The sequence below is a fragment of the Onychomys torridus genome, chromosome X, assembly GCF_903995425.1.
Source record: "Onychomys torridus chromosome X, mOncTor1.1, whole genome shotgun sequence".
Classification (NCBI taxonomy): Eukaryota; Metazoa; Chordata; class Mammalia; order Rodentia; family Cricetidae; genus Onychomys; species Onychomys torridus.
Window position 1 is genome coordinate 55,017,447 of NC_050466.1, and position 25,903 is coordinate 55,043,349.

Below are 25,903 nucleotides of genomic sequence, written 5' to 3' on the forward strand. Positions count from 1 at the left end.
GTGAAGACTCATTATTTCTTTTCCTCATGCAGTAGACCTCCCAAAATAAGGTGAGGCAAAACTAAATGCTATATTTTAATTTTAGTTTGGAACAGGAATATTGTTAAAGAAGTAGTTTAAACTTTGATAAACAGACACTATCTGTTCTTCTGAGGAACTCCGGAGTTTAGTATTAGAGATAGATCTGGGAAAACCTGACTGAAACCACACAAGGAAATGCCTTTGTGACCATTTTACTAGGTGTTAGGACAGATGAGTGAAGGATGTCCCTAAGAATGCTTGCAAAGGCTAGTGTGTAGTTCAGTCCCCAGGGAATAAAGTTACTCTTCTCTGGACCCTTTGAATTTTGGTGGTTTTTCTCAATAAATCACATGGTGACTACAGGGTTTAGGAAATCCTTTCTATCTGGTTCTTCTACTCTCTGAATGTTTTAGTTTTAGTAATATAACTCTTTTGCTATGGTTCTCAACTTTCTTAATGCTGTGACCCTTTAATACAGTTCCTTATGTTGTGGTGACTCCCAACCATGAAATTATATTCATTGCTACTTCATAACTGTAATTTTGCTACTGTTATGAATCGTAATGTAAATATTTGATATTCATGATATCTTATATGCAACCCCCATGAAAGGTTCGTTTGACCCCAAAGAGGTCACAACCCACAAGTTGAGAACCACTGCGTTTTGGATAAGCATTCCACTGGTGAACAAACATGACAATATAACAGATTTCAGAGTGGTGTAATAGCTCCTTCAGTAGAAGCAGAGTTCCAGAGAGTGAAAATAAAAAGTCTGGAAAAGAAAAATAGCCTATACTAAAAATCTGAAAAAAATCATTTAAGCCCAACATAGCCCCACCATGTATTCAACACTGGCCAGCAATTGTGCATATTTGTATGTGTACTGGAGTGTCATCATCAAGAAATGTTATTTCACCCAATCCACAAGACATCTATTTCTCTATCATCCTATCTCCAGAAGTTCTTCCATCAATTATAAATTAAGTAGAAGGCATGTTGGAATATGAGCATCATGTCATTTCTCTGGGCACAAATTCCACTGAATTAGACTTTGTTTCTCCATCCTTATAGCACCATGTGGACTCAGATTTCCAGAATCTGTTTTCAAAGTGTCTGCATTTCCCTGGAGAAGGAAGTGTTTTATGGTATTTTTAAGCAATAGAGATGCTCCTTCTTAGAGTGCAGGCTCCCCCAAAGTCCTTGTGAAATGTACTAATCCTCATAGTTTACATGCTGAAGTGGTGGTAAAGTTAACAAAGCTGTGCTCACAAAATGAGAACATTCTGTGAGTTTCTTACTGCTGTAATGAGACTCAACTGTTAGAGGTCACCATGCTTCTAGCTCAATTAAACACTAAAAAAAAATCCTTTTCTGTTTTGTGTAAATTATTTTGTCAGGGCAATTAGTTCTAAAAAATTTTCTTTATGATATTCAAGAGGGACAAATAACTCCCACAGATTCTTGGATCTCAAAGCAAGTGTTTTCCTATTTCACAAAATCGTTAAGATATTTGATTTATTAAACATGTCCCCTCATTCGGTCAAAATGTGAGGTAGTGAAGCTGATCCCCAGGCTTGAATGTCGGCTTAAAAGCCCAGCTACAGTTTTTCCTTAACGATGCATTCTTTGTAATCACTTGCTTCAACAAGTGGTCATGATCAAATTATACCCTAGAAGGATCTTTTTCCCACTGTCAATTTTTCCACATTTAAGTTCTATGAGTTTAAAAAAGGGACTTTTTAAAAAAACATCATAAGCACATGTCCAAAAGGAGCAGGCTTACTGCTGTCTTTTTCAAAGCTGGGAGTTAGCCTATTCTTCCAGGCCTCCCAATTTGCAGCTTTCATCTCATTACCCTTAACAGAGAAAATGATACTTATTAACTTAGTCTAATCAGACACTTAGTTTTCAGATAAAGAAGTTTCTAAACATCAAACCAGAAACAATTTTTTTTTAAATCAAATCATTTCTTTTGGCTTTATTTCTTTCCTGGACTTTAAAAGAAAGGAAGTAGGAAGGAGAACACAAGTTAAAAATATCACACTCGTCTAAAAAAAAAAAAAAACCACCTTGAATTTTTAACCCAAGAGAATAAAATCCAAGGATAGGGACTGGGGATGCAGCTCAGTTGGTGGCTAGGATTCATGAAGTCCTGGGTTGATCTCCAGCAAATAGAAAACCAGAGGTGTTGACACACACCTGTAATTCTAGTACTCAGAAGTAAATAAAGGAAGATCAGAAATTCAAGGCCACCCTTGGTTACATAGGGAGAGAGGCAAGCCTGGGCTACATAAGATCCTATATTTTTTTTAAAAAAAAACAAACAAACTCTAAAAAGAAAAACATCCCCAAGTTATAGAATTTCATCATTATTTGTACACAAAGCCTGCATACATTATTTGTATACAAAGCCAAAGCCTGTATTTCACGATAAGATGGAGTCTGACAGTTGTGCCTGGTTGGAGTGGGATTTATTTTTAACCTATGTAAGGAACTAATTCCACTTACTTTGCTTTTGTTTTATAATGGACAAGCCAATCTGATATCCTTAAGCCATGAACTTTAAATCTTGGCAACTCCTAAGAATTTCTGCCAGTTGCTCCCATAAAAATAGCTCTCTTAGATACAGTAACTGGAAGACGACACAATTGGATGGAAACTTAGACTATTTTCTTCTCTATCACCTGTATACAGAGCTAGATGATATTACCAAGGCCATGTCTACTGCCTTTCCTCCACTCACTCACTCTATTTCATTCTTGTCCCATTTTGTTACTTCTTGCCTCCTGGGATGGTCCTTCGCTCCAGCCTCTGCAAAGCACTCTATAAATTCAAGCTAATCCCTATGATATAGTCCTGATTGCCAGTACCCAGTAAGGAACCAGTAGGCATTTCAATTCTAGGGAGTGAAAAGGGAGAGAAGTCTGCTAGGAGACAACAGTGGAAATGCTTCTTCCCCTCCTACAAAACCGCTGGCTGGGAAGTTACTACTCTTCCTGATCTTTTGATGTTACTATAAGCATAACAATGCCAGAGGTTACTGCAACCATTCCATGATGATGAGGAAAGCCAGCCAAACAGCAAGAGGCTCCACTGATAACAGCAAAGAAAGATAGAAAGTCACCGAACACATGGAAGTACCTTATTCCTGGACTGTTCATGAAGTTAAATACTATTTTAAGCCATTTTAATAGACTTTTTGTAACTTCTAGTAAATGTATCTTAATAGTGGAAGATCTAAAACTGCTTCGTGATTTTCTACGTTTAGGTCCACCAGACATGTCATGCCAAGTATACCTACATAGACGTTTTGAATCTGTATGAGTTTACGATATGATAAGTAGAAGGAGGGAGGTCAGATTGCCAAGAACTCTAAATCTCTAAATAAATAACTCCTTATAGATAAAAGTTTCTAAGTTGGTAGTCATCAAACCAGACAGTGCTAATGAAATTATAATTAATCCATACTGGAGATTATCTTATTATTAAAATCGTCTATTCAACATACTACTTGTATATCTACAAATATATGGTATACTACTTATTTATCTATGAGTATATGGTGATAATAGTTGTTTAAGAAATTCATGAAACATTACTTTTCTTTTGTGTTTAGTTCTACTAAAGAAGTAACTATCTCACTTTGGAAAAATATTCACATGTGTAAGCACTAAAATCTGAAAATTATAAAGTTCTGACCATTCAAAAGCACCCAATTACAAAATAAAATTCAAACAATGAAGAAGTTTAACTGAATAGCATAGTATAGTTGAACTACATGGATAATAGCTATGAATTACTGTATCAAATTAATAGTAACAATTTAAATCAAGGGTTGTCAAGCTTTTTATATAAAGGTCAAAATAGTATATAAATATTTTTTTAACTCTATGAGCCACCTAGTCCCTGTTGAACCTACTCAACTCTATCATTGTAGCCTTACAATTAAGTCACAGACAATAAAGGAATGAATGGACATGGCTAGGTTTTAATAATGAAACTTTATTTATAAAAACAAGCATTGAGCTGGTGGCTCATGAGCTACAGTTTGCTACTCTTTTAAGTGAAGAGTTTTTAAACATACTGTTCCAGAGATTTCTATTTGTAAACATCTTATAAATACTAAGTGAAACTTTAAACAGACTGGAGGATTTGATCTCAAATGATCTAATAGGCCTAGTTAGTTTAAAAAAAAAACAGCAATTAATTTCAAAGGATACTTATTTACTTTTATTTTACCCATCGATAAACCAAGAACTCCCCATAAATGTGAATGATTCTGATCATATTTCAAGGATGGAGCATTGTTTGCAATTATCAAGCTTACTTTAGGCAGTGATCACAATGGAGAGAACAGGGTACTCTTAAAATCTTTGGAAGATGCCAGGATATTTTAGAAACTGCAGTATTGAGAGTTTTGTTCAAGATTTCAAGGCCTTGTGCAATAGTAGGTGGTGCTCCAACACACATATATAAATGTGTGTCATTGTGACTAGTAGAGACAAGACCTTGGATGGAAAAATATATTGTCTCAGACCATGAAAGACTATTTGAGAACACTAAAGCACAAAGCATGTGACTTAAAGAATCAGGGACCTGCTCTGTACTAGAACTGAGTCATACAGAAGCACACACTTGAGAACTATACATGACAACAGTCTTCAGCTCTAATGGAAAGCAGCCAAGAAGAAAGTTACAGAAACACCTTCAAGAAAGTATTTGTCATTCTTGGCCTTTACTGGAGTAGATGGATGAGGCAGCTTCTTTCTAAAAGGGCCTTTAAAGGCAACTTGATCAGATTTAATCTTTTACTATACTTCATATATTTGTATTTTCTCTGTTGAGTGACCTGGGACACTTAGAGGACATGGATTGCTTTTCACATGGCTCGCTATATAGAGATATGAAAATAAACCTAAGGCTAGAACTGTGTCCTAACCATCGAGGGCCAATCTGTGGGAGTGACCCTCACAGAGAGTTTTCTATCCTGCTTCACTGCTCCCTTTAGTAATACTAAGTTTTCTATGCTGTTCACAAGAGATTGGTAAAGCTCACAGGGAAAGATATCTTTTATCCTCCTTATCTTAAACACACACACACACACACACACACACACACACACACACACACACACACACATACATTTCAAATACCAAATACACACAGATCCAGAACTTTTGAGAATACCTTTTCATATATATATTTGGCATTACATGACATGTCTGCTGGACATAAAAGTAGAAAAACACACCTTAGGGTAGAGTTTGGATTACTCATTGGTAAGATGCATTTAACTAAAAATTATGGAAGTTCAATAAAAATGGCTTAAATATGAATTCTTCATTTTACTTTATAAGTAATTTAGAAGTAGGCTAGTTCTATGGCTCGTTTATTCTGTGAATTTCCATCTTTTCTCTCTCTATCTCCATATTTATCTCCCTTGGTCTGTGTATCAAGCTTGTTATTACTAAAGAGAGTAGGGGAGATATATTGAAAACTTCCCAGGTGTTGCTCCCACTGAGGGCATGGTTCTAGCCCTAGCTTCATTTAAAATGTTCCTTCTGACTTACCAAGTCCCCTAGAATCAAAGCAAAGAACAATTAAAAGTTATTCATATTGATAGTTTTGTTATTTTTCCTCCTGGTTTCCTGTTTTCCATTCTATTTACTTTCCAGGAATATGTAGTGATCAAATTGTACAGCATGAATCTGCCATTGAACCAGGAAAATGTAGTAGGTCATGGAAAAGTGTTTTAGGAAGAGACACACAATTAAAGAGAAGGGGATATTTGAATGCTAAAGGAAGTATTTAAATTTATTTCCATTAAAGAGAGCACTGTTTGGTTCATGTGTTTCCCAGGCTGAGATATAAAGTGTATTTATTTCTCAATGTAGATTGTAGGCAAATGTTAAAAGCCTGCTTTTCCAAGAACATAAATTTAAATCTTTAGTGCATCATCATAATAGACTATTAATTAAATGGATTTCTTCTTTTATATAAAATAGTATTATAAATCATTTTAACAGTGAGATAAGTAAGCATTAGGAAGCTCTGGGATTTTTAATTTCCAATAAAGTAGAAGCTTCATGGTTGATGATTACTCGGGTGGTTATAGGTGTGATAGACAAAACAGTGAAGAAATCCTGAATTAAAGAAAGCAAATAGAGGTTCATGACTATAATTAAGATGAGATATAGGGTTGAGGGCAGATGCATGACAAAGTGATATAGCAATGATGACAATGATAATTATCATGTTGATGGAAATGGATAGCTTTTATGGAGAATGTATGAGATGTCAGTAGATGCTTTAAACTCATTATGGTTGTTACTACATTTAAACCTCACATTAATCCATAAGACCACCAATTAAATTTGGAAAATGAGTACAGGGTGAAGCTACAGGAAATCATTAAGGTAACTTCAAACCCATTCCTGGAGATATTGGGGAAGAAGAGAGAAAGTTGACCAATGCTTTTTGCAAGGGTAGGGAAGCTTAACTTTAAAGAAGCACATACATGTGTTCTTTCACTTCTTACAGACTTAGCAGTGTACTGAGCCCTGTACCTGGTGTTCTAGATCCAAAGGCAAATGATACATAGCCCCATCCCATAAGAAGTAATGATCCTCTGTAGGAGGACCAAGGAAAGGGTGGTGGAAACAAAGAAAGCACCATTAATTCCAGAACACCTTGCAGCAGAGACCCTCTCTGAGGCCTTCCAAGCCTAGAAGTCATACATATTTGGTAGTGTTAGATTCTGTTGGCATTTTTAGCAGATTGTGAATTCTGGTCCATATTTCAGCTTGATTTGTATGTATACCAAAGGTTTCTACAAACAGATTGTGCACATTACAGCTGGACATTTCCAGCAACGATAGCATAAACACAGGATAGGGATCTTTGATATCCAGATTACTACTTGACAACCTAAGCCAATAGTTCTCAACCTTCCTAATGCTGTGACCCTTTACTACAGTTCCTCATGTTGTGATGACCCCCAACCATAAAATTATTTTTGTTGCTACTTCATAAGTGTAATTTTGCTACTGATATGAATTGTAATATAAATATCTGTGTTTTATGATGGTCTTAGGTAACCCTTGTGAAAGGGTTGTTAGATCACCCCCCCCAAAGGGGTCACGACCCATAGCTTGAGAAGCACTGATCTAAGTTTGCTTCTCTTGTCTACTGGGTTACTCTTTCTAAATCAACATCTAGTCACAAACTGAAAGCAGCTGCAGTGTTCTTATAAGAACACCCGGTTTTGTTATTTTGTTGAGTTGCTAATTTGGGTTTTAGTAAAGGATAATGACAAAGGCCTGCTTTATAAGGAGGCCATATAATTGAGCAATTCTGAGGTGTCAGGTGCTTTAAAAAAAATCAGAGCACTCTCTTCTAGAGCATTGTCTGCAGCTTCTTAAACTGTTAACTAATACCATTTTCAAAACTCATAAAATCTTTCTCAATTCTTATATTGGAAATTAACTAAAACAAGAAGGAAAAGAAATAAAAGTTTTAATTTTAAAAGTAAAATTAAACAAATTAATTAAAGAAAATGAATATGTCATTTTTTTCTTATGAAGTGATTTGGCTTTAAAAACTTAAATATAATGAGGTTAAGCCACCCCACCTACAGTAATATCCTATACTGATTGTGGAAAAAGTCAGTTACTTTCTTTCTTTTTACCTTAAATCAGCATTTTTTCCTACAAAGGGCAGAATAGCCATATTGTTGCATATAAGATATACTGTTGTTTACCTATACAAAATAAGGGGTTTCAATATGCTATTTCTATACAAGTACATTTTATGCTTCAATCATACTTATCCCTTCTATTATATTAGTTTTATTTCATTGGGCATTTTCAGCTTGGTTTTATTTTTTAATTAATTAATTAATTTTACAACCCAACCACAGTTTTCCTTATCCTCTCTTCCCAGTACCTCCCTACTCCCTCCCCTTTGCTCCCCCACATCCACTCCTCCTCCATTCCCATTCAGAAAAGGGCAGGACTTCCATAGATGTCAGCAAAAGATGGCATATCAAAGTTTCAGTAACACTAAACACCTCTCCCGGTATTAAGGCTGGACAAGGCAACCCAATATGAGGAATAGCCCAAAAGCCAGCAAAAGATTCAAAGGCAGCCCCTGCTCCAACTGTTAGGAGTCCCATAAGAAGACCAAGCTACACAATTGTCAGAAATACATGTGTTTTGTGAGTGTATGCACTTGTGTGTGTGTGTGCCCACGGAGTCCATAACAGTGGTCAGATCCCCTGGGGCTGGAGTTAGAGGCAGTTGTGAGCCACCTGACATAGGTGCTAGAAACTGAACTCAGGTCTTCTGAAAGAGTAGTAAGCACTCTTAGCCACTGAACCATCTCTCCAGCTTTTATCATAACTTCTCACTATGATGTGTAGTAAAAGCACCCATGCATGCTATACTAATTAACAAACATGTCAAATTTTCCAATATAACTTAATTTACAAACCTGAGCTGTTACTTAGTTTGGACCCACTAGTTCATTTATTAACTCCTAACTTTGACCACTACTGTTAAGAAGCTATCAAATATTCATTAAATTTAACACATTACATGATATTTAAGATCTTTCCCCATGTGCTTCCTGGTTCTGGTAGTAAAGTCTGTGTTATTTATAGACTAGTTAGTCTGATTTAAAGAGACCCTGCAAATGCAGCAATCAGAACAGTCAAATCATCCCTGGTTGTTTCCATAGGGGTAATCCCTCTATCTGACAGGGAGAAATCTGATAAATCCTGATAGAAACCGTCTGATGAGAGCCACTGAAGATTTCTTTATGTTCTCTAGGATTTTAAAAGCTGCTGCATTTTAAATCTTAAGTTGAGAAGCTGCAACCTCATTTTATAAAGTTGATGAAAATGTTTATTGGTTATTTAGTATTTTTAATCTCCTGGATCAGTAAATATAAAGAAGGGACAGGCCTCAGGATACAAAAAGCCTGCATCTGTGTAGCTGCATGGAACAGAATCAACCTTTCTCTTTGACCAATCTGCATTGAATGATGCTTGAGAAACATAGACATTTTTCTAAGGAATCAAGCTGTTAGCCTAGCTTAACTAATTCAGCAAGTATATTAGATATGACAAATGTTGTCAGAAGAATTGGTGGGCTATTTCAAATTAGAATTTCAAATTGGAATGCAATAGTTTACATCCCTATCAACAGTATATGAAAAATGTTCATTTTCCTATGAAATATATTATCCAACATTTTGGATCTGTGACAATCTGAAAGAAAAAAAACTTACTGCTGAGCTTGTGCATCTCCAATAGATATAATGGTGGCTTTTAAAATTTTTATATTTATATTTAATGTATTTTACTGTGAATTGTCTGTACTTTGTTTACATTTTATCTAGATTTCTTTCTTCCTTTTATGTTATAAGTCAACATCTCATTGGTCAAAATGTATGATAAAACTGTATGTATTTATTTGGCACACAAATGATTCTATTTTTGTGCATATGCAGTTCTGCAAGCATATATGTGTACTTGTATATGGAGGTTAGAGGTCAGCATTGATCATCTTCCTTAATCACTCTCATCCTTAATTTACGTCTTAAATACAGGGTCTTCCACTGAACCTGGAGCTCATCAATTTGCCTAGATTGGCTCACCAGAAAGCTCCTAGGATCTTCTTGTCTATGCCTCCTTCACACCATGCCCAGCTTTTATGTGGGTGCTAGGGTTCAAATCTAGGTCTTCACGTTTTTGTGACAAATACTTTACCTCCTGGGCCATCTCCCTAGCCCCATGTTTTTTATATTGTGGGATTTGTTCCTTTTTATGTTTTCTGGGTGGTGCCTTTATAATACAGTGACATACCCTAATGTTTTTCTTCTCCATTTATACTTTCATTTTTAATCTTCAAGTATTTCTTTTACATCAATTTATTTTTATGTAAGAAGTCAGAATCAAACTTTTTTCTTCTTCAGTGATTGTCTCATTGACTCAAATATAACAATATTCCATAAGTTCCCCTGATAATGAAAATAATACATCCTTGTCATATAATAGATTCTCATACATATTTTGGTTTATTTTTAACTGTTATCTCTTACTTACTTACCTCTCTATTGTACATCAGCAAAATATGCTTTTAATTGCTTGAGTTTCATGGTGCACTTTAATAAGTGAGCAAGGATAATCTCTGTTAGGTTGATTATATACTGCCTGACTGTATTCACACAATTAGTGGCTTAAATTATGTAAAGGTCAATTTTGTGAAAGTTCAAAAATTTACATTGGTGCTACTATTTGGAATCACATTCAGTTTATAGATTATTAATGGCATAGTTGGCATCTTTATATTATTGATTTTTTTACTTAAGTGAACAATATGTTTGCTATTCTCCCTATTTTGATTCTGGAGCCTGCAATATAGCCCAAGCTGGCCTTGAACTCCATCTTCCTACCTCAGATTTCTGAGTATTGGCATTAACAACTACAACAAGCACCCTATCGTCCATTCATATTCAACTTAAACCCCATTGTCTTTCATTTTAATGATTCCCTTGGATAATATTTTGGTTTCCTAACACTGCTGTAACAAATGACCCCAAACTTAGAAATCAACAATTCTAATTTATTGCTTTGCAATGCTGGATGTAAAAGTCTGAAATGGATCTCAGTGGGCTAAACTAAAGGTGTCAGAAGGACTGCATCCTTTGGGGCACTTTGGGAGAGAATCTATTCCATTGACTTGCCCATCTCCCAGGGCCATTTATATCCCTTTTATTATGGCTCATTTGTTTCATCTTCAAAACCAACAGCATTGTATCTCTCTGACAATCCTTCCATAACCCCTTCCTTCCTGACTATGGCTGGGAAGTTTCTTCATTTACAATTAATCATGTGATTAGTCTGGGCCCTTTCAGACAATGTAGGATAATTGCCCTATGTAAAAAATATTACTGTATTACATTTGAAAGATTTTTTTCTGTCCTATGAGCTAATGTGTTAATCATAGGATTAAGATGTGTCCACGTTTGGAGTGTCATCATTCTGCAGAGTGCAGACACATTTTAAATTAGTTATGAGCCTCTCCCCTTTCATTTAACTCCATTATAATATTAATTGAAGGAGATTTTGAAAACTAGGGTGAAGGAATTTAATGTAAAAATGAAGTGTATTAGTTTTAACAATGTTTAAACACCAGGAAGCTTATTATGCAGTCTAAATTTCCAACTACTAATTCCAGATGGATATTCAACTTCTCTGAAATCCAGCATTATTGCTGGTCCATTAGATCCCACTTCTTTTTCTCTTTCCCAGACTTCTAAGACCTCCTCCCCATCTTTACTGCTAAATAAAACTACATCCTACTTCCCTGGAAGTGCAGAAGCAATATGAACTGAAATTCTACATGGTTCCCTCCCATCTTGTAACTCACCTGAGTCTTTGCCCATGTAGTCAATGTCTAGTCATTATGGCACCAGCCAAGGTAAAATTCTCCACTGTTATTCATTCTAGAGAATTATCTCAGTGACTTCCCAACCCTCTGAGCCTCAATTCTTCCCTCTCTCTGATGAATTTTGAAGCTATGGAGTATGCCAGTTTATCTTTGTTCGAGACCAGGAAGCTCCAGTATCCACAAATCATCTTATACATTCATCCCCAAGTGACAGGAAATGCAAATGTGAGTTTTAATAGGTTTTCATGTCCAATGTGTCTCCTGTCTTATCAGGAATGGTATTATTTCTTTAGGTTCCAGACACTGGATGCTGTGTTTATTTTCCTTGGGGAATTATTCACATAATGAATCTGACACTGTTTAGAACTTCTACTTGGGAGTTTGCCTGGGAACTAAGTGGACACATCCATCCTATAGATGCTATCATAGCATTTGGCACTGGTCACACATTCAAAAGAGCTCAGTTGGTATTCCATGTCTATAAATTACCTACCCCAAACAATACTTCCAAAAATTCTTGTCTGACAGCTGACTTTTCCTACTTAGTCACAACTTTTTTCTTCTATAAATAATAAAACTTATTTTTAAGCCATTAATTTTCATTTTGATAGAAAATATGAAAATATCCCTCATGGCCTGGTGACATTTTGTAACAACTCAATAGCATGAATCATTCCTTGAAGGTGTTTGGAACCACACAGTTATAGACAGAGTCTCTAGCAGACAAATTTTATAGCAGTTCTATTTGCTAATGGCTGTTTTCTTTTATGGCCTCTTCCAAAACCATGAACAAAGAGAAACACCAAATTAACTAGAATTTAAAGTAGTGCTACAAACAATAATCTCTTTCCTGATAGCTTATCTCATATGCATTAAACTAAAAGATCTTTCAAAGTTATCATGCCCTTCATTATAAACTGCATTTGCCAAAACTTCCACTTTTTTTAGGAATGCCAAGAATGTTTGCGTTCATGAAAAGGAGATGGGATTATTGTTGGTGGTTACATAGGGCACTTGTTTGCTAAGTGGGTAGGAAGGACAAGTTTCTCCTACACTTTATAAGCAAAGCAAGGCCAGGCAAGGTAGGAAAGCCTGTAAGTGAAATGGTAGTATGACCTGGTAGTTTGCAGAACTGCACAAGAACATTTCATCTGGGCTGAGGGTATCTATGTGTGAGATTCGCATGAAATGGAATGACACAGAATAAGGATGGCAGAGGTGACTTCAATTATCATGACAAGAAAGCCAAAGAAACACGGCTTCTGTTATTGGCATACATATCTCATCAGTCCATAGCTATACCCTATCTTGATTCTGAACTCCATCATAGCCCAAAACAGAGTATCAGATGTCAGCCTAAAGAAAAAAACAAGGCCTGTCCCTAAGACTTATCACCCAATTGCAAACTCTGTACTTAGAAATCTTTTTTTTTATAGTAGGGGAATTTTATTTATTGAAAGTCAAAACCTGACAGAATGCCAAGTAACAGAAAATACAAAGTGTTATCTTTAAATAGTAATATTAAAATTTTATACTGCCACTATTTTGCATAATATTTTGATAGCATTCAATTCATATATTCCTATCAATAATGTCAAAATGACCATAACCGTAATTACACAAACCATTTTGTTATAACCACTATTTCCAACGATACCAAGAAGAAAATATAATTTATTTGTACCTTCCATTTTTCTTTTTCCATTTTTTCTTTTCTTTCTTTCTTTGTTTGTTTTTTTTGTTTTGTTTTGTTTTGTTTTTCGAGACAGGGTTTCTCTGTGTAGCTTTGCGCCTTTCCTGGATCTCGCTCTGTAGACCAGGCTGGCCTCAAACTCACAGATATCCACCTGCCTCTGCCTCCTGAGTGCTGGGATTAAAGGCGTGCACCACCACTGCCCGGTCTATTTTTTCTTTTTTTTAAGAAATTTTTTTCATTCATTTTACACATCAATCAATGATCTCCCTCTTCCAGAGGCCACCGGCCTTCACCCCCCCCCCCCCACAAGAAGGCAAGGCCTCCCGTGGGGAGGAACATCCAGTAGAGGCAAATCCTAGCTTTTCCCCCTGCCTCAAGGTTACAAGAGGTGTCCCATCATAGGTAGCGGGCTCCCAAAAGTCCCCTCATGCACCAGGGATGGATTCTGATTCTACCACCAGGGGGCCCCCAAGCAGATCAAGCTACACGATTGTCTTGCCATGCAGAGGTTCTACTCCAGTCCCATGCAAGCTCGACAGCCATTGATGCAACTTTCATGAGTTCCCACTAGTTTGGTTTGGCTGTTTCTGCAGATTTCCCCATCATGATCCTGATGCACTTGCTCATAGAATGCCCCCCTCTCTCTCCTACTGGACTCCTGGAGCTCTGCCTGGTGTTTGGTTGTGGATCTCTGCATCTGCCTCCATTAGCCACTGGAGAAAAGTTCTGTGATGACAGGATATTCACTGATCTTATTACTGGAGTAAACCAGTTCAGTTCAGGCACCCTCTCCACTATTTCTAGTAGTCCAAATTGGGGTCATCTCTGGGGATTTCAGGGAACTTCTAAAGCACCCGTTTTCTCTCTATCCCCATGATATCTCCCTCCATCATGTCATCTCTCTCATTGCTTTCCCACTCCATCCCTGTTCCAGCTTGAGCATCCCATTCCCTTATGTTCTCCTCCCCTAATCCCTACCCTCCGTTGCCCACCCCTCATCCTCAGTTTACTCACAGAGATCTCATCTATTTCCCCTTCCCATGGCAATCTTAGGGTCCTCCTTGTTAGTTAGCTTCCCTGTAGCTCTGGGTTGTAGTCTGGTTATCCTTTGCTTTACATCTAGTATCCACTTATGAGTGAGTACATAACATGTTTGTACTGCTGAATATGGGTTACCTCACTCAGGATATTTTCTAGTTCCATCCATTTGCCTGCAAACCTCATGATGTCATTGTCTTCTCTGCTCAATAGTACTCCATTGTGTATATGTACCACATTTTCTTAATCCATTCTTCACTTGAGGGACATCTAGGTTGTTTCCAGGTTCTGGCTACTACAAAAAATGCTGCTATGAACATAGTTGAGCATGTGTCCCTGTGATTGAGCATTCCTCTGGTATATGCCCAAGAGTGGTATAGCTGGGTCTTGAGAAGGATTGATTCCCAGTTGTCTGTATGCAGAATTTCATGTTACTCCTTGTAAAATCAAGAACTAACTCTCCTATTGCAAAGGTAAATCATCTAAGTCCATATGACTAGTGTGTCAGTGGAGGGGGGGATGATAAAATGAGTTCCTAAATTCTAGTCTGTAGACTCCTCAACTAGTACAGCCCCATCTAGAAGCAAAACAAAAACAAAAGACAGACCTATCAGCACTGTGAATGGAAGAATGGGAGCATATGTTTGTATGTAAGGTAAAGGGGCTCAGCCTTGGCCCTTGAATATTTGGGACCTGATAATAACTATTGAGGAAGGCTGTCACATGTATTACAGGTGATTTAGCAATATTTCTGGCTTGAACACTCTTGATGCCAGTAGAACCTTCTTTCAAAGTATGATAACCAAATGCATGGCCAGAAACTGGCAGATGTCCTGTGGGAGACAGGAGGCAAAATCATCTCTACTTGAGAACTACATTACACACACACACACACACACACACACACACACACACACACACACACACACACACACACACACGTGATACATTGTGCTAGTTAGTTTTTTTTTTTCTGTGTGTGGCTGCAGCAAAATACCTGAAAAGGAACAAATACATGTGGTATTATAGGTTTCAGTCCATGGTTACTTGGATCCCCTGTGTCTGCACCTATTTTGAGGCAGAGCATCATAAGATTGTGGTAGAAAAGAACTGCACGTTCATGATGGCAAGGAGGCAGACAGAGAGGAAGCCTTGCTTGGAGCAGACTTACTTTCATATGCATGCTCTAATGACCTACCCCAACCCCCTTACTTCTATCCCTTGCAGTTTTCACCACCTCCTCATAATCAATTCACTCATGATTTTTGTCATTGGATGAACCTATTGATAAATGTCAGAGCCCTTGGGATCCAATTACATTCCTAAAGCCATACCCCAGCAATAGGGATAAAACCTTCAACACATGAACCTCCAGGGAATTTTGAGATAAGCTATAACGCACATGTATTCATGGACTTAATATCTGATAAATATCCATAACCTTTCAGAAGCTTGCTGTCCCTATTCTACCCCCCCTTTTTTTTAATTTGAAGAGTATTGGTCAAATCTTTTTGTGAATATGTTTACTATAATCTTCATAATGGATTATGGTTTTCCATTCTGCCTCAAGTGAATTTTTTGCTTCATGCAAATATAAAAACTGCCTTTACAGATTACAATAACTGTTCAGAGACACACTTCTATGGACTAAAAGAATTCTGGTGCCTGCTTCTCAGCTTTATGGAAATCGGTCCCTGTGTCGAAGCACCAGGCAAGCAGGTACATCAGGAAAGACTGGCTACATATTGAGTTCATGGCCATAGCTTTCTCAGTTTGCATGAAATCAAACCTGCAAGCTTAACAGATCCGAGGCACTCTTCGAAGATGTTGACTTTGAAATCAAATTGAGACAGGCCCAGCTTGTCTTCCAAACCTTTTTTTCTCCTCTATAATTATTTATTTATTTATGTTTTTAATTAAGAAATTTTCCATTCATCCTACATATCAGTCACAGTTTGTCTTCCAAACGTTTTAGTTCACCTCTCTGTATGCTTTCTCCTTGATTGATGTGAAGCCATGAAGACTTTTGAGATTATTCCTGGCTTTCCATTGAAAGACTACCAGTTAACCATTTTGTTGGTTTGCTTGTTTTAATTAGCTGGCGTGCGAACTGTCCTGCTTGGACACATCTTTCAAAATAGACAGGGATACCAGCCACCCACCAAGAAGCTATAGTTTCCATTCTGCATTAATGCCAGGCGTGAGAAGAATCTGCAGCCTGTGGCTTTGGCAGAACAGGTGGTTGACTGGCAGAGGCCCCACAGAAAGGTATAACGTGCGAACAGGGCCTTACCTTTGGGGATGGTGATCTGACAGCCCAGGTAACAGTCCTGCTGCAACTGATAAAAAGCCACTTCCTGCAGCCGTGCCCGCTCCAGCTCTGAGAGGCTCTGGATGGGGACTGACCTCAAGTGCACACTGCGGCCAGACATGCTGTTCCACGTGAAGTCACCCTGCAGGCCAAGGGAAAGACATTAAGTGTTACACAGTTCATTTGTCACAAACTTCTTCTCTCTTAGGTGGTAAAAAAGGCAAACAAATTTTCACACTTGTGTTCCATAGCTGGCTGTCTAGTCCTCAAACCAAATTCTGTCTTAGTTTAGCATGAATTCTTTTACATGGTTGCAAAAATTCAACTGGCTAAAGTGACTGCTGGGTCAAAAACTCACTGATGTTGCATAAATAGACCAAGGAAAACCAAGTGGAAAGAAGTTGCAAGGGTCTTACTTCTTCTTACAGGTATATATAGAAACTATTTTTTGTGTGTATCTTCATAACAGGAAGAACTGTGCTGTTACTTGTTATCATTTGAAAGAGTGCTGTGTGTCATTGTTTGTGCGATGTGGTTTTTAATCTATCTAGCAACCCACTGAGGTGGCCAGCATTTTTTAACCTTATTGATAACATAATAGCAGCATTGAATAAATGATATAGCTAAATTATACTATATAACAGTATAATTTTTATTTAGTATCTGGGGGCATCTCTTGCAGTAGTCCCTGTGCTTATTCAAATATACAGGTGTTCAAGACTTTTATTTTAAACTCTCACTATTGTCACATGTATCCTCTTGTATGCTTTGAATAATTTCTAGATTTCTTTTACTAGCTACTACAGTTTAGATGCTGTATAAATGATTGTTGTAATGCTTCATTTAGAGAATAATGGCAGAAAAAAAGATCTGTACATGTTCAGTACAAATGTAAGATTTTCATTTTAGGAAATGTTTGCTTCATGGTCAGTTTTGCCTGTGGATATAGAACACAACAACACTGAACACCAGACATATTTCAACTCTGAACACATATATAATAAATGCTTAAGGTACATTATATTACTCTGGCAATATAGTATCCACAATTATGATAGTATAGTACTGGAGATGAACTTGTGTCTTGGGGAGGTTGAATAATTTTCACCAAATCCTAAGGGCTAAGCTAAAAACGTATGGCTTTAAAGTCTATGGCAAAATAGTAACTACTGTTTTTACTTACAGCACTTTCATGAGCCATTTAAACAAAATATGTACAGACAGATGATCAGCAATCATTCAAATTTATAGAGACACGATTTTAAAGTGCTATATGTCAGTAAATCTAAGCATGTCTTCCTACAACTGTAAGAGTATGTTTATGTGTATGCATTCACGCAGAGAGTGCTGGCTCCCAAGCACACTGAAGATTGGGAGAATGTGATGAAATACTACTTCCCACTTCTCTGAAACTCACCATTCCTTCCTTCATAAGAGGCCATTCTACAAATCATAGATAACAGACACAGTGCCATGGATTCAAAGAGGCAGCATTCCCTCCACAATCAAGAGGGAATTTTGTTGGCAGTGGTCTTACATGAATTAATATCCAGTGGCTAGTAAGCACTCACATGTTCTTAGTAAGCTCTGGGAGGGTAATGTGGGGGGAAGAGTGAGTTAACAAATGTACTCCCCAAGAGAGTAGGCTGCTGCTACACTTGGTCAACTGAAGAAAAGTCCAAGACCAGTACATTTTTTCTTTGTTTCGTCTAATGGAGCAAGCTCAAGTTTAAGCAGTTAAGATCTGGAGACTCAGGTCTTGGCTGTGCCACTAATTCACATCCCTGGAGACTAGTATTCAATACATTATGTTATCTGTGATTTGCATTTTTCCTCAGATGAGAAATCTTAGATGAGTTTGTGACCTTAAATTTTGTTTCACAATTGTTTATTTGTGTGTGTGTATGTGTGTGTGTGAGTGTGTGTGTGTGTGTGTGTGTGTGTGTGTGTGTGTGTGTGTGTGTGTATGCGTGTAGGCACAGGTACAGGCAGGTCAAAGAATATGTGTGGATGTCAGAGGACAACTTAGGACAATCAATTTTTTTCTTCCATTCTGGGCTTCCTTATATTGTACTCATGTCCCCAAGATCAGTATTAAGTGCATTTGCCCTCTGAGCCATCTTGCTAGCCTATATTTGTGTCTTTTAGATATGAAGTTTGGATTTTTTTTTCGAGGCAGGGTTTCTCTGTAGCTTTGGAGCCAGTCCTAGATTAGCTCTGTAGCCCAGGCTGGCCTCAAACTCACAGAGATCCACCTGCCTCTGCCTCCCAGTGCTGGGATTACAGGCTGCACCACCACCACTTGGCTTGAAATTTGGATATCTAAGGAAACTGATTTTTATCTAAATGTCACAATGAAATCACATACTCTTTTTAAAAAAAGTATTTGAAAATGTGACCTGTGGAGGACTCAATTACTTATTAGCAGGGATTGGCAACCCTTTTCTGTCAAGAGTCAGACAGTAAATATTTCATGTTTTGTAGGCCACCTTGATCCTGTCTCAACAACTTAACTGCCTCTGGGGCATTCAAGTAGCCATAGATAATTTATAAAAGAATGCATTGTGGCATAGTTCCATAAAACTTCATTTACAAAATCAGATATGCAGGCTGCATTTGGCTCTTGGCCTATATACGGTCCTAAAATCTATCTGAAGCTTTTTGTGTAAGCAATGCAAAGTAGATTCATTGTTTTTTCCTCAATAGCTAAAGGCCAGTATATTAGAAACACTGACCAAAAGAGGAACACAATCAGATCTTCAAAGAAAAGGAGGATGAAAAGAAATTTCTTAAAGAAATCAAGGAGAGAACAAATCAAAGATGAAAAGATAAGAAATGCAGAGATGTTGGGCATCTGGGCATGGTGGTGTATACATGTGAGTTCAGTACTGGGGACATAGACCCTAGAGGGTCTTGAGATTGAAGACAGCTTGGGCTATGTAGAAACTATCCCCCCAAACCAAACACACACACACACACACACGTGTGTGTGTGTGTGTGAGAGAGAGAGACAGAGAGAGAGAGACAGAGAGAGAGACAGAGAGAGAGAGAGACAGAGAGAGGAGAAGAGAATGTCAAACTAAGCATTTTGATTCAAACTTGAAAAGATATTTTAATGAGCCAAGCAGAATTGTTAGTATACAAGTATAAAAAAATATGATTACATGTGATCCAGGAAAGGCTTAATCTATGGTCACACATGCGTACTCATCAAATTTCATGGAAAAGGTAAGACATAAACACAGAAGTCAGCAATAGCAGAAAATTACAAAATCATTCCCAGAAAGATCACCAAAGCCCACCAGCACAGCCTAGAGTGTGTTCTGGAGGCGTCTCAGTTCTCAAATGTGTGTTCCAGGTCAGCATTTTTTCTTAGTGACCATTTTGCTCATAAATGAATGATTCATTCATTGTTGAGCTCTTGGAACCCATTTTTAACCCTCTCCTTCCCCTGAACCCAGTATTTTGATTTATCATCATATTACACTGTGAAAGGATTGATAATGTCTTCTGTCTTCTATAAGTTGCCTTTTGCCAATGATGGGAGACATTTTGGTCATCCCAATTGAAAGGGAGGGAGATTATCATGTATGCCCTCACGTGCATGCCCGTGTGTGTGTGTGTGTGTGTGTGTGTGTGTGTGTGTGTGTGTGTGTGTGTCTGATACCTGGAGGGACTAAGCCAGAGATACTACAAATTTTATAATGCATGAAATATTTTGCCACAGTAAATGTCTAAGTGATTCAAAATACTAATAGTTCAGAGAGTGAGCAACCCTAATGGAGTATACATTAGGTCTACTGTTAAGCTCAAAGTGCAGAAAATACCCTTAAAATCATGGTGTCAGGAAATCTTAACAATCACTTATATATTTTGTTTATCCTCAGAGACATGATCTATATATTTTATGCATATTATGTAGGACTCTGTATATTATGCCCATAAACAACTGTGGTACCTATTTTTGAACCAGCCTTAAGAAATACAAATGCCACTAAACAATTTATAAAAAGCAAACAAAATTCTCAATGAAATATAATTTTGATTAACTGGAAAGCAACTCACCAACAGTATTAACTAGGGAGATATCTGTAGCAGGCAGCCATTCCAGCCTTGGCCTGGATGTTCCAACCCCCACTGAGGCTTCAGTAATGGTCATGCCTACAAGGTATAGCTGAGAGAGGACACTGAAGACCCAGGATCCAAATGAGAGGGATCTCTTGGTGCCCGGACCCTGGACGCTGGAGATAACCTAGAAGAGTTCTCCAGAGAACACTGCTGGACTGTGCCATACCTTTGCCAGACCCTACAACCTACCTATCCCTTCATTTGTAAGGAACCCCACAAAATAAACCTCCCTTTTAACTATATGGAGTGGCCGTAATAATTTCACTAATATCTGGCACCCAACGTGGGGCCCAAAACCACGACCCTGAGATTAAGAGTCTCATGCTCTACCAACTGAGATAGCCAGGCTAGCTCTCATCAGAAGTGTATGCTGTATCCACATTTAGGCAAAAGAATCAAAAAGCAAACTCAAAACCCAATATCTATGTTTTATTCAGAAAGTTCATTCTTTTGAGCTGGTCTGTGTGTCTTTACAAACAGACTTGATTTTTACATGAAATAAAATTGATTGAAATAATTTTGGTTTGAGCCTACACCACACTGTTTTGTTATGTGTTTGGGGATTGGAGTATCTCTTTAACCACACTCAATAAACTGCCCTGACCAAGAGTGCTAGCAAAAGATTGATGCAGACCTGATCAAAATATTTTCTATGGGTGCAGTATGTTACAATCACAGTCACAGTTTATCACTATCAAACACACAAGTTCTTCAGCTTTAAAGCAGGCTTCAAAATTTAAGTTACCAAGCCTCAGGGCTAACTATATGTGAACTTTTTGACAAGATTCTGAACACCTCAGCTTTCTCAATAGTACTGAGGAAAGAGGAAGAATTAACTCTCAGGCATGTGTAGATCACACAAAACAATGCAAATGAATTTCTTGTGGAGGCTTATTAGCTCCTGACAGGCTGTGAATAAGTGGTAATTTAAGTTATAATTAATATTAATCATCATTCTAAATTTGCATCTCATCTGAATCCTGGCAATTTTAGTGATATGAAAAACTCTTAAAGAAACATGTGCTGAATTTCTGAATAAATAGTTCCACCATTTGTTGGAGTAGATTTCTTTTTTCTAGGAGCCAGTTGGATTGTGGTTTCTTGAAGGCAAGATGCACAAAATATACTTAGGAACTTAAGAATGGTCTGTCTTTTAGATCATATATGTCACAAGTAAATCCGATTATTTCCTAAGGTAGACGGGATTGTGTACTAATAATTAGTGAAGGCACTCTTTCCACATAATCAAAGTGCACCACTGAAGCATAGCATAAGCTGAAATACCAAGCCCCACAATCAAACACTTCTGAAAAGGTCTGCCTTGATCTTTATAACTCCAAAATAAGCACGTTGCAATGACAAGAAACTTCCTTCTTTGTGAGCACCTTGGGAAAGATGAGAGAGTTTGTATGGTTGTTACACCCCTGGCTGGATTCACTGAAGAGACTGCTCTTCTATGCACTCAACAGGAAACCATTTTTCACTTATCCTCTCTTGACTCTTTAGTTATTCCAAAACACACTTTTCTTTATGGGGAATTTAATACCTCTACTATACCACACACTTTTAGAAATGCATTGAATCTGGACTTTTTTAATTAAAAAGTTCTATTTTATTTTGAATAGGGATTTCAGAAAGTTAGAAATAATTTATAAGAATGGTAGTCTACTTTGAACTTTTGCCTTCATATATTACTGTTACTTCAGAAGTGTCTAAGTCTAAACATGCAAAAGCTTATCTTGCTGGTTCAGCAAGCACTTGATGGGGGAATTCTATAGGCCAGGAACTCTTCAAGGTACTTAAGACTCATTAGTGAACAAAATAAAAAGCAGATAAACACACACAATGACTGAGTAACTCACAGGAAGTTACAAGATGATAAGCACTAAAGAAGCAGGTAGGGCAGGGCAGAGGAAGTAGGATTAATGTGTGAGCTTTCTGAACAGCTTGACTGGGAACACTGTATTTGAGTAGGCCCTTATGTAAATGATGAGATGAATCAGGCACAATTCAGGGGCCAAACATTCCATTGGTTGTCATGGAGTAGTTGCTAAACGAAATACCTTCCTAGATTTGGGCCCCAGTTCCAGTGTTTGCCAGCCATGTGGGTTCTTAGCAAGCTACTTACATGTCCTGTCCTTCACTTTCCTCATCTGTAAAATGGGAATGGTAAGTATTTTGATTATAATAAGTTGACTAGTCAGGAATCAATAATTCACATATAGCAAACTGCTGCCCATGAGTCAAATCTTGAAGTTTATTTTTTGTTGTTGTTGTTGTTTTGTTTTGTTTTTTTCAAGACAGGGTTTCTCTCTGTAACTTTGGAGCCTGTCCTAGACTAGCTCTGTAGACCAGGCTGGCCTCGAATCACAGAGATCCGCCTGCCTCTGCCTTCTGAGTGCTGGGATTACAGGCGTGTGCCACCACTGCCCGGCCAAACCTTGAAGTTTTATTGGAGCACATCTACACTCACTCACTCACTCACTCACTCAGGTACAGCCTATGGCAGTGTCCATGCTTCAGTGGTAGAGCTGAACAGCTTGCAACAGAGACTGCCAAGCCTACAGAGCTAAACAATTTTATTATTGAGCCCTTCCAGAAAATATTTGCTGACAACTTCACCAATTTAAAAGTATTAAGACACATTTATGTTTAGAATTAGCCTTTTGGAGCAACATTTTCTAACTCTAAGATTGTGCTTCTTTGGAATATATCCCAAAGAGCCCATAAAGAAATCATACAAGATGGAAATAATTGAGATGCTGGAAACATATAAATGGTAGGGTGAAATACAAGTGGTTTTCTAAAGCCATCATCTGGTGAGGTAGCTCAGTGGGAAAATGCACTTGTTGCCAAGCCTGAAGACATGAGTTCAATCATTCTGAAGCCTACATGGTATAAGGCAAGAACCAACTCCAGCTGCATGTCCTTGAACCTCCACAGGCATGCTAAGCCATGTACAGAGCACATGTGTCCACACATCTATAAATAAAAATGTGAATAAAGATAAAAGAAATGGTCATGTGAAAATGGCCTGTTTATGTGTGTATTTTATTGATAAACCCAAATGAAAGAAATGAACATTGTCAAACCTGGAACTGTGCTAACACCAGCTGGGAAAATAAATGTCATGTACATATTTTCTTGTAGGGAAAAGCCTTGTTAATGGTTAGCACAGAGGAGACAAATCCACATATTCGACGTCCTTATGCAAAAAGATGTCAAACTGAAAGGCCATTTTCACTTCGGAGTTTCTCCAGCTGAGTCGTGAACTTTTCTAGTACCCATAAATTCAATTCTTGGCTTTAAAAGCTTTGCTCAAATCATGGAGGCAAAACAGCTTGCATGGAGCACATGCTGTAGAAGGTAGAAATAACCTGAATGGATTAGAAATGTCTCAACAATAAGGCTAACCTTCAACAGTTCTTGCCTTTCCACAATTTAATCAGTTAGAACAATTGACCTTTAGCAATGTATTAGGCCCTGAAAGTTCTGCTCACAGTAGAAATGGTTGATTGGCTACCAAGATCTTTATTTACATTATCTCATGTAATGGTTGCAACATCCTTGGGGGACAATGACACCCTTATTATCTTTGTATTTGCAGATGGAGAAACTGAGGCACAAACATTATGCCACTTGCCCAGATCATAAAATGAATAAATATCAGAGTTGGGATTTGAAGCCTGGCTTCAGGCTGTAGAAATTTGTCTGATAACCAATACTATATTTGCATGCCATCATCTCCCAAGGGAAACCAGCCCAAACCTGTAACCTTACAAATAAGTAAAGCAACAGCTATTAGTAAAGTTAGTCTTACAGCAGCCAAGTAGGACCTTGAACTTGAGAGCTAAGTTGCCCTTCTTTCTACCACCAAGCCATGCCAACATTAGATTCTTTTGTTTGTTTTGTTTTCAAGACAGGGTTTCTCTATGTAGCCCTGACTATCCTGGAATTCCCTATGTAGACCAGGCTGGCCTTGAACTCACTGAGATCCACCTGCCTCTACCTCCTGAGTGCTAGGATTAAAGACAAGCACTACCACTGGCTGACTAGATTCATTATAGTTAGCAAAACCAGAGTATTTACAGTGTTTGAAAATCCAGTAGCTTAAGATCTTTCCTTTGGTAAAGTAACATGCCGATTTAGCATTAGCCTTATCTCGAGTATAAGTTGTTCTCCAAAGCCTGTATCTGTCTCTGCCACCACAGGTAACATGTTGCAGCACATGCAAGAAGTTGAAAGAGGAAGGTTAAACTTCGGGCTGGGAGACCTCCAAGCAGCTGGTGCCAGAGTCTTGCAGCAATCACACTAATGCTGCTGCTCCCGTTAATTGCAGAGCACTCCTTCCTGCTGCAGTTCGCATATTTCCCGCTGCTTCAGCATCATCAATCAGTCTGGAAATGAGCTATGCTCAGGAATCTCTATCGGTGCAAAGCAGTTTTTAGCAGCCATACATCACACATGCTGATCACCCATTTTTCTTCCCAAATCACACAGTAGGAATTACAGATTCACATATCTTATCATAATCATCATCTGCAAAAGAAATAGATATAGATTTGGTGCTTACCCATGAATTCTATTCTCGGCGTCTTTGCTGTCCTCTCTAATGTAACTGAACTTAGCTTGGACTAGGAACTTGACTCTGCTTTTTGTGTGTGTGTGTGTGAAAAATGAATCTTGTGACAGAAGATCTTATCAAGTGTGAGAGAAATTACCCAGCTGGCTCTGCTATGACTTCGGGATACTTTTTGTTGCCAGATATATCCACTACCTCATGAATCTTGGAAGAAAAAAAAAGCAATCTTTTCACCAGATAACTGAGAAGTTCCTGTCTCTTTTGAACATAGATAGGCCATGTCACAGAGTGAGTAAGTGAGATTAAGAAAGAAGTAAGGAGGAAGAGAGGAAAGATAGGAGGGAGGGAGGGAGGAAGAGAGAGAGAAAGAGAGAGTATGTGTATACACGCTGGGGAGGAAGTGGGAGGGCAGGACAAAAAGAGAAATTGAAACTGGGTTTCTCTACTTTGTATTTTAATAAGACTATTTTGAAAACACACACCACACACACACACACACACACACACACACACACACACACACATACGAATTAAAAGAGGGTTCCATTTAAAAATCCCCTGACCATAGGGATCTACAAATGGCAACTGAATTGTAACTGCAAAGTGTCCCCCCACGAGCACAATGCAGCCCATAGGATACTTTCTCAGCTCAGAAAAATTTCTCAGTTGTTAAA

The 25,903-nt window shown here is 37.9% G+C and overlaps 1 protein-coding gene across 3 annotated transcripts in view; it reads right to left on the reverse strand.

The window, feature by feature from the left end:
- Window positions 1–25,903, reverse strand: part of Arhgap6 (Rho GTPase activating protein 6) — a 254,670-nt gene that overhangs the window by 70,962 nt on the left and 157,805 nt on the right. For 2 of the 3 annotated variants that reach the window (XM_036175165.1, XM_036175166.1), the window contains exon 2: window positions 16,502–16,661. In XM_036175165.1, coding sequence (XP_036031058.1) covers window positions 16,502–16,661 — 160 coding nt within the window. Of the gene's footprint in view, window positions 1–16,501; window positions 16,662–25,220; window positions 25,262–25,903 lie in introns of those variants that run through there. The other variant, XM_036175167.1, reaches the window with a different exon arrangement.